Source organism: Anolis sagrei, chromosome 1 (genome assembly GCF_037176765.1).
Source record: "Anolis sagrei isolate rAnoSag1 chromosome 1, rAnoSag1.mat, whole genome shotgun sequence".
In the NCBI taxonomy this organism is placed as follows: Eukaryota; Metazoa; Chordata; class Lepidosauria; order Squamata; family Dactyloidae; genus Anolis; species Anolis sagrei.
The window spans coordinates 291,001,961-291,017,222 of NC_090021.1; the positions used below are offsets into that span (position 1 = coordinate 291,001,961).

General features: G+C 39.8%; 1 protein-coding gene across 2 annotated transcripts in view; it reads left to right on the forward strand.

The window, feature by feature from the left end:
* Nucleotides 1–13,989, forward strand: part of FSIP1 (fibrous sheath interacting protein 1) — a 92,670-nt gene extending 78,681 nt beyond the window's left edge. The window contains exons 12-13 of one of the 2 annotated variants that reach the window (XM_060760139.2): nucleotides 11,605–12,124; nucleotides 13,386–13,989. In XM_060760139.2, the coding sequence (XP_060616122.2) occupies nucleotides 11,605–12,124; nucleotides 13,386–13,450 (585 nt within the window). In that variant the 3' untranslated portion in view covers nucleotides 13,451–13,989. Of the gene's footprint in view, nucleotides 1–11,604 lie in introns of both variants that reach the window. The other variant, XM_067462856.1, reaches the window with a different exon arrangement.
* Nucleotides 13,990–15,262: the final 1,273 nt, after the last annotated feature.

Genomic DNA, 15,262 nt, shown 5'->3' on the forward strand with positions numbered 1-15,262 from the left:
TTGCTTTAGCCTTGCGGACCTTTTCCCTACAGGTGTTGGCTATTTGTTTGAATTCTTCTTTGGTGATTTCTCCCTTTTTCCACTTCTTGTGCATGTCTCTTTTGTGTCTTAGCACAGTTAGAAGTTCTTTGGACATCCATTCTGGCTTCTTTGCACTTGTCCTATTTTTTCTCTTTTTTGGCACAGTTTGCAATTGCGCCTTGAGTATTTCACTCTTGAGAAATTCCCATCCATCCGTAACTCCCTTGTCTTTTAGTATCTGTGTCCACGGAATGCTGCTCAGCGTTTCCTTCATTTTTTGGAAATCAGCTCTCCTAAAGTCCAAAATGCGGGTTTGACTTGTCTTAGTTTCGGCCTTCCTTTGTACCTCAAATTGCAGGAGCACATGGTCACTTGCCCCTAAGGATCCTACCACTTCGACCGCATCGATCAGGTCCTCCGCATTTGTTAAGATGAGATCAAGAGTAGTCAATCCCCTTGTTGCTTCTTCTACCTTCTGGACCATGAAATTGTCTGCAAGGCAAGCGAGGAATTTGTTGGACCTTGTACTCTTGGCCGAGTTTGTTTTCCAGCAAATATCGGGATAGTTGAAGTCGCCCATGACTACTACATCTCTTCTCTGTGCATGTTTGGTCAACTGTTGGCAGAAGACTTCATCAAGTTCTTCCTCCTGGCTTGGGGGTCTGTAGTAGACGGCTACAACGACATCTTTTTGAGTCCCAGTTCCCTTGATTCTTATCCAGATGATTTCAAGCTGGTTTCCCAGATTGCTGTCTTGAATCTCTTCTGTAGCATAAGAGTTTTTGACATATAAGGCTACTCCGCCTCCTCTCCCCTTTGTTCGGTCTCTGTGAAAGAGGTTATACCCCTCGATATCTACATTCCAGCGATAGGAGTCATCCCACCAGGTTTCAGTGATCCCTATGATATCATATTTGTGGTGTTGTGCTAAAAGTTGGAGTTCGTCTTGTTTATTTCCCATATTGTTCTCTTTTACTCAGAAGCCTATGCTGCACAATATAAGAATGAAAGAACTCAGAGGGTTTAAAATGCTTGGAGTAAACTTACTAACAGATTATGAGAGCACGTTGTGAGAATATCAACTTCATGGTGAATTCCTTGCAAATAAAAAAAACCCACAGTAAATCAAAACTTTTTGGAAATGCTGCAAAAAGAATGAATTTTATTCCTGGATTTTCCTAACATCTTTCAGCAGTTTGTGCCAGAATGTAAACATTGAGATAGTGGACCCTGACGCCACTTCATATCTAACCGTGAGGAAAATAAAAGCAAACATGTGCAAAGCAGATAAGTGCATTGGCTTTTGGTAATTGACAACAGTGAAAACCACATCTAAGCATTCTTGGCTTAGTGTGCTGCTTTCACTGAAAGTCGCAGCCATAGTTAAGCTGTATGCAGTAGAACAAAATTTACATTTTACTCTTATAAAACCTGTAGACCTACAATGCTAAGTAATTAAAGACAGGAGATATGTATCCCTAGACTTAAGTGAGTTAAATTAAAATTCAAAGAGTAGGCATGTCCCAAATATTTTTATGCGTTCAGACTCTGCAGAAAACAGTGGCAGAGCTGTCTCTTGAAGCCTGGGGTTGCTGCAGGTTTTCATTGTGATGCGTATGCATATTCAAAGCTCTGATTTTAAGAGCATGTTGGGAACCAAATCTTTCTACAGCTTCCATCATCAAAAGTGAACTTTTCTCTAACATTTGTTTCTTATGTTAGTGAGCACCTCAGTATGACGATTAATGGATGGCAGCCTTACATGTTGCTGCCAGAAATATTAAATGCTACTGTTTAAAAGGTTTATACAATAGCTGGCTTTAGGGAAAACTATCTGTTATAAGTGTTGTGTGTTTATTGTAATGTAATTTTCATTTGAAATTCTTAATCGAGTTTTAAAAATTCAGCAACTTTTGGAAGAATCCCTGTATTTTTAAAAAGCAATTGATTGATCAGTTTTAGCAATTTGTGCTGCTTTTGCTCTCTCATTGATCCTCTAGTGGAGCACCTTCCTGAGGCTCCTAGAACAGTGTTTCTCAGCCAGGGGGTCACAAGGGGTTTTTAGAGGAGTCTCCAGAGACCATCTGAAAACATATTTCTGATGGTCCTAGGAACCCCTTTGGCAGAGAAGGTTGAAGATCTCTCCACCTGTCCTTCTCTCCCTTCTTGGAAACAGACTGTGATTCCTCCCACCAAAAGCCCTCCTCCGCTGTGATTGGCCGGCCTCCCAACTGGCCTCTCAGCCAAGGGGAGGGTTGAGACATTAAGAAGGTTGAGAACCACTGTCCCAGATGATTCCCAGCCTCTATAGTTGAAGAACTGCAGCAAAGAAGGTTAAGGCAGTTAGTTGGTCACTAGACTGACAGGCAGACAGGAGTAATTGCACAGGAAGAGGCAAAACATAAGTCTTCACATATTTCCTGAGTCAGGATGGCAAGCCGAGAGCAGCTGTTTCTTAAGTCTGCAGAGGTTTAATTGATCTCCAGATATAATGTAATGGCAGTTTGTTTGAGGGGAGGATATTTTTGTTTTCGGCTACCATCACTTCAGTTGTATGTCTGAATTACTGTCTACTGCATTGAAGGCAGAATATTAGCAGGAGTAAATGGCCAAGGCACTATAGAAGCAGCAGCCTGTTCTGACACCTCAAGAAGGAACCTCTAGAAGTCTTGTTCAAGATATTTTATATATTCACATATAAGTTTAGAAATTTTCACCAATAAATTGGCCAAAAACCTAGGCCAGTTTATCCGTGAGTCAATGTAAATGCTGTGCCTTAACTCTTATTTAAAAGGGGACACCATCTCCTTCCCAAAGCCAGTACTAGGAGAATTTAGAAAAGTACTGACTTCTAGGTTGTACTGAGATGGCCTCAGCTCTCACTTTTCATCACTATTCAGAGAAGATAATCATTTAATTTTTGAATATTTAGTGTACCTTTATTTTTATCAAAAGAGGAGCCATCTCTTTCTCAGAGTAGTGTTAAATAACTTTTTTGAATGCCTGGGCAAGAAAGTGGCAGTCCAAGGCAATTGGTCTCTTAAGGTGGTTCTGGCACTTCCCCCTCTTCATGGAATAACTTTCAATTTATCCATGGGTCATATCAAACACCATAATTTCTGCCCCAAAATATGCTTTTGACTTATACACGAGGTTGATGTTTACATGAGCATATACGGTAGACAGAAAAATGAGAAAGCAATTGAACATTTCACAAAAACAGAACAGAAGTGTGGAAGAATAAGTTTCTGTACCCAAAATACACATAAATTCATTCTCAATAAGCTGATTACAACACAAATTTAGCAAGAGAAGCAACTAGGTGCTTAAATTGGACTGCTCAACAAGACAATGACTGAAAAATGAAAACAGAAGGACTTAGACCAAAACTAGATTACAATGAGCATCAAACCCCTCACCAATCCTCTTTCAGTGATATACTGTTAACAGCTATCTGTAGCTAATAAAACTTCCCTGGATCTAGCATGACTTCCCTGGATCTAGACACTATGCTCCTATTGATGCAGGCCAAAATCCCATCGTTATTATCATTACAGTGCTCCCTCACTTATCACAGGGGTTGTGTTCCTGAACCACCCACAATAACTGAAAATCCATGATGTAGGGAAGCCCAGGCCCTTCATTGGGCCTGGGCTTCCCTACAATGGCGCCCAAGGGGCCTCCGAAGGAAGAGGAAGAGGCGGAGGAGGGGGGAGTTGCTGCTGCTGCAAGTGCTCGAGGGGCTGTCCTTGTCCTTCGCTTTTCTCCTCCTCCGCCTCTTCCTCCTCCTCTTCCTTGGAGGCCCCTTGGGAAGCCCAGGCTGGGTGAGAAGAAGAGCGAAGGAGAAGAAAAGTGCCCCTGAGCACTTGCTAAACAGCGAGTCTGCAATAGGCGAACCACGAACTAGTGGAGGAACACTGTATATGACCATGTTAGGGACACACTACTTAAGACTAGGTTCTTGTGGGTTTTTTCAGGCTATGTGGCCATGTTCTAGAGGCATTTCTCCTGACGTTTCGCCTGCATCTATGGCAAGCATCCTCAGAGGTGAGGATTTTAAGACTTCTTCCTCTGTGTGCTTGGAGAAGGACCTGAAGCGGATATGAAATTGATTCTGTGTTCCTCACATAACCACTTTGTTTTTTAAATCAGATGACTATCTATGATTGTATCTCTCATCCACCCCAGGGCTTGAATAGAGTATAAACATGACCTGAGATTTGAATTAGAATCACAATACATTTAGGAAAAAGCATTAACTTATTGTCTGTGTGTTGCCTTCCTGCTCTTTCCCCAATGAATAAAATTCCCTTGTATTTTGCTCTTGCCCATGTGCCCTTGTTATAAAATCCTTCTATCTGCTCTTTTATGTTTAGTGAACAAGCTTTAATTCCTGAGTGGTGCTTTTGCAGCTGGGGTACTGGGAACGAGTGGAAATCAGGTTTCCCCCATTTATGCAAAGTGCTATATGGATGAAAGCCAATGTCTGAAATACTTATAGCTCATGTTGGCTTGATGTCAATGCAAAGATGTCGGTCAGCGTTGCTTTGCCAGTATTATGATAGAGCAGGTCAGTGTGTGTACATTCTTCCGACAATAATTATGTAAAACATCCAGTTGCTGCCAATTCTGATATATAAGAAGCCAGATTCCTCTTTCAGGGGATTTTTGGCTGTCGACAATAGATTTCTTTCAACATCGAAGGTTATTTTAGAAAATATTAAAAACCACATTTGTCGATCAAAAAATTCCAATTATTACATTACATTTCAATACATTACTTCAAAACTGGTATAAAGCATAATGTGGTTAGAGTGGCTTGCTACTTCTTTGAACCAAAGCTGTGGAAGGAAAAAAAATGGGCCTGCAAGGTTTGTCCTATTCATTCAGCTTACATAAAAATAGATTTGTTCCTCATTTGTTGTATATTGCTAATTAATATGTTTTCAACAGCAAAAAACAGACAGCAGAGAAGGCACTGTGGCAGCACTGAAGGCTAGATTTTTAGTTGAATCTGAATTTTACTATATCAATTTTCTGTGTTAATTATTATTAACATAAGTATTAATGTTCGGGAGATCACCTCTCTTCTATAGGTTGACACTTTTCAGACTAGAAAAGCTATAATCACAAATGGATTTGTGCACCGAGTAATTACGAAAGCATATTTCTATCACACTATGTAGACTCAACTGACCCTCAGGTAGAAAAAGGCACATGGGGTCTGAACGGTATTGTGCTATTAGCCAACCTCCTTCTTCACACAAAGGAAACAATGCAGGAAAGATAATTAGGAAGTACTCAACATGGATGGTATAAATGAGTTTTGTTTACTCTCGTGGTTGAAAGCATGGTGCATGTAAGGACAGTGACAAATTAACAGAAATAATGTGTCTATTATAATGGACTATGTATACACTACTTCTGTTGTTTTTTTAGCAGGACATTGTTCTTATACGAGCCATGCTGTGGCATTAAAAAAGAGTACAGCTTTTTGTATGTTATTCAGTGTGAATGCCTTTCATATGTTATTACATATGTTAGATGTGCCTGTAAACATAAATAACCATCACAAAGACAGTGCCACAATAGAGTCCGATTTCTGTAATGGTTGGAATATCAGACAAAGGCAAGGGATACTCAGCTTCATGTCCCTGGGCCACCTTTCAACAGCCTAACTATATGGTGAAGATTAAATATGTGGTAGAAGGTCATGTACATTGGCTTACATTCTTTCAAAATGAAAGTAGGAAATAAAAGTAAGATAAATATGATTAATAAATAAAACATTTCCAAAAGAACTAGAATAATAATTTGTTTAAAATTGTGATGGTTTCATGGTTGGTTTTAATGTAAATGTTTATTTTATGTTATTTCTTGCATTGAATTGTAGCCTAAGTTGTAAGGCCACTCTGAGTTCCCTTCGGGGTTTAGAAGGGTGAGATATAAATGATGAAAATAATTTAAAAAATAAAATAATACTTGTTCACAATCTAAAGGCTCACTAGATATCCACCCAGTTTTGTGTGGTTTGAGCTTTGAACTGGGACTCTGGGACACTAGGGTTTGAAATCCCACTTATCCTTGGAAACTCACAAGCAAATTTATTGGTTCAGTGTAAGAGGAAAGCCTCCAATGAACAAATTGCTTCGAAGAAAACTCTTATGACATAGTCATCATAAGCCAACTTGAAGGCCCATAAAAACAAAACTGCAAGATCTAATGGTAATTTGTGGTGAAGTATAAGTTATCCTATACTAGTATTATTAAAAACAACAACATGGCTACTGTTCTCATAACATGATAGTTTTCAAAGGGTAAAATAACTTTAGAAATAGCAATGAATAATGGCAATTTTCTATTTTCATTTTTTTAAAAATTGTTTTGCAATTAGGGCTTTGGGCTGTTGAAAAAGTGTAAGTCAAACAGAATTTCAATATGTATAGCCAATCTAGCATGGAGTTGCAATGATATGGAAAGCTTAACCTGTTGGACTTCTGTTTAGCCTGCAGATGTCATAGGCTGGGACAGATGATATTTGTCTGGATGAAGACGAAGCATTTCACAGCTCACTACAGTACAGCTTGTGCATGCCAGCACTGTCCTTTCCAAACTTTACCAGTTCCTTTGCTCAGTATCCGTTTATTCCCGTCGCTCCTCCATTCTTTCCATTAAAGCAGAATCATGCTGATCAAGGCAAAATCCTGGGTGTAATAAGTCCAGTAAAATCCAACCCAATTGATTTCAGTGAAAGGGTCAAATATGTTTGATAGGCTTTATAGTTCTCTTTCTTCGAATCACATCAGTAACACTAACTTAAAATACTAAATGTTAGTGTTGACAAGAGGGCATGGGATGGAAGTTTTAGCTGCTGCAGTATTTTCCCCAACACCCTTGTACATTTAAAAGTACATTTTCTAATCAACTAACGTATAAATTATAAGCTTTTGAATATTTGCAATACGTTTCTGTAACCAAGTGTTTAAAATGGGAAAAATGTACATGCCACACGTGTAACTCTATCTTCTAATTATTTATCCAAATGTCAGTTTGTGCTGATTGTTTCAGCTGATTTACTTTTTGACAGGGGCTATTTGTATAAGGAGCCAACAAGAAATATGAGAAGAAAAGGCAACCCCTTAGGGAGCATCTGAGAAATTCTTTTACAGCTAAATTGACTGAATAGGCAATTGTGCCAGCGAGGAACTAGTTATAAGAATTACTTGCAAATCCAGAAGACTTTTTCTTGGCACAAAGATAGCTTTGCACTTCTGAATAGTTCTTTTTGCGTTATCCTGAAGGGCCCCCATATTGACATTTCCATAGCTATCACACTCTTGTCAAATGTGATTTTTGAAGAAGGAAAGATGTAGGAATCATGATACCCCATTTTTCCTGACAGCAAGTTTGTGACTTTCATAATCCTACCTGCCAAAGATGATCTGATACTAAGCCAACTTAAGCTGTGCTGAATCCAAACTCTTCCCAACTTCGATATATTAGAAATTGTTTAGGACTACCTTATCCTAAAGTTGTGATGGCATGTAGTGGCTGTACTCAAGAACAAAGGGTGGAGGGTTGGAATCATCCATAATTTGGCTCCTGCCTCTGCCGTTGCTTCTCTAACCCTTTTTTGGCTCTTCTCCTACTTGATCTCAAGTAGCAGCCACCTGTGCTAGCAGAGTCCTGTGCTTTGAGATGAACAGCTGGCATGAGGGCACCTCAGCTGGCAGAAGGCCATTTCAGTTGGCTTGAGGCATTTCCTTGTTCTTGACCCGCTACACCCGCCACATTTTTGAGTTAGGATTGGACTGTCAATCCAAGAAGGAATTCACCCAGGTGAGCTGCATGCTATTGCTATATTTCCATGCACAGGAAATCTAGGTTTTAAGGGGCAATGGGTTTTGATCTACCTTTTCTGTCCACAGATGTTTTATCTAATAACTGTGCTAATTTCCATGCTCTGCACTCTTGTGAGAAAGACATGGATTTGCATTATGAATTGTTTTAAAAAATTAAATTAAGCAAAGGAAGTTATAGAATCATAGAATCAGCATGTGCCAAGAGCATAATCAAGTTCTGAATTTCACTAGAATGGTTAAATGAGTTTAGACATCCTCCACTGTAACCTACGGCAATAAAAAATAACATTTGTTTGCTTTATGTCCTTTCCTTGTCTTACAGTAAGCACCAATTGCTTATGTATTATTGTTGTTGTTATTTGCAATCAAGTCAACTTTGCCTCCTCTCTAAATAAGAGATCTCCAAGAGTTCTGGTCATTGATAGCTGACTCAGGTCTTGCGAACCGAGGACTGTGGCTTCCTTGGTTGAATTACAACCCACCTTTAGTGCAGTCCAACTCATTTCCTACTGACTTCCATTTTACAATTCATATAATTAAATGCTCAAAGTTCAACAGCCTCTGTTTTGTCATCTTAGCTTCTAATTAGAAATCAGGCCTGACTTGCTCTAAGGCTCATTCATTTGTCTTCCAGCAGGCCTTCATAGTCTGTTTTAACTACGACTTTTAAATCACATTCTATGTTGGTTGGTGTTCAACTTTTGTCTCATGTGTTCTAATAACTTTATGTTTTAATATATGCTTTTATGCTTGCATTTTAACTATGTTATAATATATGATTTTATAGATGTATTTAAATATGTTGTGCTCTGCTCTAAGCTGAGAGAAGAGACAAGTAATGAATAAAAATTATTGGTATTAGTAGTGTTATTTTCCAACAGTGTGCAGTAGCAGCTCCTTCTGTGACGATATCTGCCTTTCCTTTTAAAAAAAAAAAAAAAAAAAAGACCTAATCCTTGACATTACCTGTAGTTGACTGAATATTTATTTATTTATTTATTGTGTCATCAGCAACCATTGTATTACAATTCTAACAGAGCAAAACAAACACAGAGATTAAAAAGAAAAAGAAAAAGAAAAAAAACCACACAGATTTTGTAAATTTGGTATTTGGTTAAATGTCCTTTGACCAGTATCTGGCCACTTGGAGTGCCTCTGGGGTTGCCGCAAGAAGGTCCTCCATCGTGCATGTGGCAGGGCTCAGGGTGCATTGCAGCAGGTGGTCAGTGGTTTGTTCTTCTCCGCACTCGCATGCCGAGGATTCCACCCTGTAGCCCCATTTCTTAAGATTGGCTCTGCATCTCGTGGTGCCAGAGCGCAATCTGTTCAGCGCCTTCCAAGTCGCCCAGTCTTCTGAGTGCCCAGGGGGGAGTCTCTCATCTGGTATCACCCATGAATTGAGGTGCTGGGTTTGGGCCTGCCACTTTTGGACTCTCGCTTGCTGGGGTGTTCCAGCGAGTGTCTCTGTAGTTCTAAGAAAACTATGTCTTGATATAAGTCGTTGACGTGCTGGCTGATACCCAAACAGGGGATGAGCTGGAGATGTCTCTGCCTTGGTCCTTTCACTATTGGCTGCTACTTCCCGGCGGATGTCAGGTGGTACAATACCGGCTAAGCAGTGTAATTTCTCCAGTGGTGTGGGTCGCAGACACCCCGTGATAATGCGGCATGTCTCATTAAGAGCCACATCCACTGTTTTAGTGTGATGAGATGTGTTCCACACTGGGCATGCATACTCAGCAGCAGAGTAGCATAGCGCAAGGGCAGATGTCTTCACTGTGTTTGGTTGTGATCCCCAGGTTGTGCCAGTCAGCTTTCGTATGATGTTGTTTCTAGCGCCCACTTTTTGTTTGATGTTCAGGCAGTGCTTCTTGTAGGTCAGAGCACGGTCCAAAGTGACTCCCAGGTATTTGGGTGCGCTGCAATGCTCCAGTGGGATTCCTTCCCAGGTAATCCTCAGAGCTCGGGATGCTTGTCTGTTCTTAAGGTGAAAGGCGCATGTCTGTGTTTTAGATGGATTAGGGATCAGATGGTTTTCCCTGTAATAGGCAGTAAGAGCACCTAGAGCTTCGGAGAGCTTCTGTTCTACCATCTCAAAGCTCCCTGCTTGAGCAGTAATGGCACGATCGTCAGCATAGATGAAACTCTCTGTCCCTTCTGGCAGTGGCTGGTCATTTGTGTAGATGTTGAACATGGATGGAGCAAGCACGCTCCCCTGAGGCAGGCCGTTCTTCTGTTTCCGCCATCTGCTTCTCTGGCCCTGGAACTCAACAAAAAAGCTCCTGTTTTGTAGCAGGTTTCCTATGAGGCAGGTGAGGTGGTAGTCCTTTGTGATATTATACATTTTTCTCAGGAGGAGGCGGTGGTTCACAGTATCATAGGCTGCTGACAAGTCTATGAAGACAGCTCCTGTGATCTGCTGCCTTTCAAAGCCATCTTCTATGTGCTGGGTCAGGTTCAGCACTTGCGATGTGCAGCTTTTGCCTTTTCTGAAGCCAGCTTGCTGTGGGATCAGACAGGGGTCTATATTTTCCATAATTCTATGCAAAATAAGTCTCTCCAGAACTTTGTAGAGGTGGCACAACAGGGAGATTGGTCTGTAGCTTTTTGGGTCATTACGGTCTTTGCCTGGCTTCAAGATGGCGATGACTCTTGCTTTCCTCCAGATTTTGGGGATCTGACAGGATGCAGTGCAGTTGTTCATCAGCTCCAGCAGCCAGCGCCTTGCTTTTGGACCAAAGTTCTTGATTTGTTCCATCCGTAGATCATCCAAGCCAGCTGCTTTGCCATTCTTACATTTGTTGAGAGCCATGTCCAATTCAGTAGATGTAAAGGGTTCATGGAGGTTGTTGTTCTCAATCTCTGGTTGTCTGGCTATTGGTTTCTTTCCTACTTTGGTGGCAAGGTTGGGTTTCCCATTCTTCAAGAGTTGGTGTGCTATCTGATCTGCCTTTATGTTGGCATGGGTATTAGTTTGTGAGGGATCGTTGCTCAGCCGTCTCAGCAGCCTCCACGCCTTCTGGCTGCTCCTGCCCATGTCGACCTCTGTGATCAACTTGATCCACTGTTCTTTCTTGGCTTCAGAGATGGAGGACACAATGCTCTGCGCTGCCTGAAGAGTCTGCTCACTGAATGGGTCTTCGTTGTGGAGCCTGTAATAGTTTTCCAACAAGGCAGCTGTTTCAGGAGTAATGCCCTGGAGGTAGTGGGTTCTGCAGCCTCTCGGTATGGAGGCCCGTGAGCAGGTTTTCAGCAGTTGACTGAATAGAAATGATAGCATTGCCTTACTGTTCCTTTATGTGGATTGTGTACCAAGTGTATGCTGATATAAATTGAGGTTTACATGTATACTGCACTTCTGTGTCCCTATGAGGAAGGGCAGGGGCAAGCACTGATCATGTTGTGGCTAATAGGGTTTTTTGAAAATACTGTTACCCATGACAATGGCATTTATTATGGCCACCATCTGCCAACAGGATATTTGTGTATTTGTCTTGCAAGCCATTCATTCTCATGAGTTCATACGCATTTGTGAAGAATTAAACAGAAGATAGATTTATTTTAATTCTCTGTAGTTTTTCTTCATTTTGGAACATGCAGTTTCTAGTGTTTGGCCACAGAAGTTCATGTTTCTATTTGTTATTTGGGTGTTCAAGCTGTTTTTGAGGCATTGTTTGTGGTTTTATTCTGATAGGGAGGATTTTTTCCTTGTTTTTTTCAGGCTGAAGTATTGCCGTATGTGTCAAAAGAGCAGCTTAATGCACTCCTGAAAGAATGTGTACAAACCCCAAGAAGAGAAGACAGCCATCCCCGGGTAAAATCTCAGGATCTTTTTCTTGAGAGAGTGACTCCCAGTTCTGACATGCTGGGAAACTCCATTCTGGACTCCAGAAATGAACTGTTAGATGATGTCCAAAGTGGGGAAATGGTAGAAGACCAAAAGGTGATTGGAGCTGAACATGAAGATATATGTCTGAATGATGTGATGGAAACTTCTGACTCTAACGGCAGCATAGCATTGATAGAATCTCACCTGGCAGAGACAAAAGAAAACAACCAAGAAAGCCAAGAGAAGTCAGTACATAATAGTAGCTTTGAAGGTTACTACATGGCAAAAGCACTGAGCCCGGACAAGCCGAAAAAACCCCCCTTTCTTGATGAACCTTTTTATTGTATCAGCATGAACAATGAACTATCCACAGATGTCGACATTCCTAGCATGCCACTGAAAACTGGAGGAGGTGAGGTTCTTAATAAACCTTAGGAATAAGCTTTTGATTATGGTTTTAAAAGCCCAAGCAGGTTCTCACCGAAGGTATGCACTAATGTATTATGATTATACTGATGGGGCAAAAGGCCCTTTCATAAAGCACAAAGATGATGCCAGAAATAACAAAATTTCAAAATGTTTCCTGGCATTCTTGAACTGACATAAATAGCTGTGAGATTAGTTCTCTTAGAAAATGTACTAAAATAATGATTGATTATGTCAGCCAGCAATAAAGTTGGACCTACACACATGAATTAGGTCTTTAATAATCAACAAGCACCATTCCTTTTGTTCTTTGTGTCAGTGAAATTGCACAAAAGGAACCAAAGGTCAACCGAATGGTTTTTTAATAGAAAAACTGTAAACCCCCCCCCCCAACCCCAAATGAAACTGGTAGCATTGCCACACACACACGATGGATGGATGAATGGATATATGTGTGTGTGTGTGTGTGTGCAATTGGCTCCCATATTCATGGATTTTGCATCCAAAATGCCAAAATACATACAGGCTCCTAAACAGTTTACTACTTAATTTAACAACAAGACGAACAAAAAGAGATTTAAAACAGGCTATCAACAAGACAAACACTTGAAAGACAAAAACTCAGAGAGGTAAGATACAAGTCAACTACTTCCCAATTTATCATCATAGTTCTTTTAACTATCAGCTGAATCTAGAAAATGAACAAAGAGATGCAGAAGATAATGTAATAACTTCATTGATCTCATACGATCCTTCTCTGTAACATAGCGATGGAAAGTTAATGGTGAGATTGTATCCCCAGTTTCACAGTAGAACAAAGTCTCAATCCCTTCTTTCCATCACTGATTTTTTTTAAAAAATGCGATCATGTGGAAGACATATTCTTGCATTTTTCCTGATTGTCCAGATGTCCATATCTCTAAATCAGTCTGAGTTTATATGGAGCTAAAATTAATGAATTTGTTTCAAGATTTGGTCAGATTGATTGTACAGCCCATATTTACATACACACACACACACACACTCCTTTTGCTATGGTCCTGCCACATGCCATTACCCACTTATTGGAAAATATACTCCAAAACCTTAAGCGGGCTGTTAACATTTTTACCTCTTTACCCTGGACAGTGGCCAACAGTACCCATGGTGGGTTGACTATGTTGATAAAGTTTTGAGTCCTTTATCATTTATATTTTTCAATATAGTAAACCTATCAATAATTCAGGGTTGGTTTTATTTCTGTTCAGATGAAGAGATGGATGAAGATATGCATGAAGACATATATGCTTCCCAGCTTAACCAGCATTGGTAAAATCAGTATCTTCAGTTCTTGATTTGTGTAATTATGGTTATTTCATCATTCATGTTTGCACTGCAAGCATTTCTTTTTCCATAAAATATATTCTCAGAGAGTGAATTCTCTTTGTTGTGCTTTGTTGTTGCATTTGGTAATTTGAATAACTCATCTAAATAAAATCACTTTATAGTTAATTTCTAAAATCATCTAATTAATCTCTTTAATTGACTTACATGTAAAATAGACTTGGGACATAATAGATATGAAGATGCTCCTGGAACATCACTACACGGAGTAGAGCTGTGGCTTTATGTTAGTGAAAATAGCGTTCATTTTCTTTCTAATAAACTAAAATTGAAAATTATTTTTGCAAAATCACCTGAATAGGTCATATGCAAATCATGGTATGCTAAAATTGTGGGTGTTCTGTCCTTGAATCGTGTGTTCCTGCTATTTGGAATGGTCAGGACATAATCATTTCTGTTTGTTTTGGGAAGGTGATTAATAAAAAGTTCTGAGGAATGTATTCTTCAGTAAACATAAGAACAATGCTATGCTTATGGTTTTTATTTATCTTATGTGAACCAAGTCATAAATCACATTTGCAGGATAAAAAAAGATTCCAGATTAAAATCTGATAGTGATATCTAGCAATATGATACCATTTATTTCATTTTTATTTTCACTCCTTGTTTGTTTATTAATTCTAGAACACTTAACATTATGACGTTATAATATTATACATTTTATATTTGTTTTCAGAGCTTATTTATTATTTCTAAAAAAACTTATAGTGGCATAGGTGCTGCCCTTTTATAGTACCACAATCCAACTCATGCATAAGGATAGTGTCAGCTCATTGTGCAAGATTATAGATAAGGATTCTTATTAAAATATATATTACAGTGCATAGTCTGTTATTCTTCCTGGGATATAGGATGTTGTTGAGGAAGAGGAGGGGGGTGCTTTGGTGGGGTCTTGTGCTCCTGAATTGGAGCCCATCACTTCTGCAGTTCCTCAGGGGGAAAGTAGTTCTTCCCTGGATGATGGGAATGGTTTTACAGACAGTCCTGCTTTTAGTGAGGATGGTTCCCATGAAATGCTGCCAAAGGCACTGCTTCCAGGGGCTCTGCTTCTAGAGGCTCTCCCTGACCCTGGGAAAGATGTGAAGGAGGTGGAAGACTCTGGATTGTTGCCCATAACTCAGTGTCTTCAGTTACCATGAGATAGTGCCAAGCAGTCAATTAAGGTTTTCTCAGCATTTAAAAAATAAACTGAAGGATTCTAGGTATTCGTTAGATAGTGTCTCCATTGGAACCAATTCGGTTTGTTAAGCTAACTCCTTGGATTGCTCTGTGTGAAAGCAACTTTGTATTTTCAGAAGAAAATCACCTTTTTTTTGCATTCTGTGAATGGAGATTCTGGCCTTGCTTTCATGTCATGTTTCCCTGTTTGGGATTGGGGAATCTCGTTTGGATACTGTTAGTTACGTCTAAGTTTTGTGGATTTTGGCTAATATTGTCAGTGTGGGACTTTGTTTATTGCTGCCTCAAAACTACTCTGACTGTAACCTAGATTTTGGAATGACATTTGAAGTTATACTTTGGATGTACTTTCGCTTTTCCCTTTTACGTATACCTTGGAAATACTTTTATACTCTTTACTTTGGAATGTATTTTTGAACTAGTTTTCCATAGAACACTCTTTTCTTTAATAAACTTTTAATTAGTTGATTGATTCCTGTTGGCTAATTAGCTATTTATCTTGGGTGAAAAGGAGTCACATAGGTGGCTGGGCTTCAACATAGGGGCAATGTGGAAGGGGCAT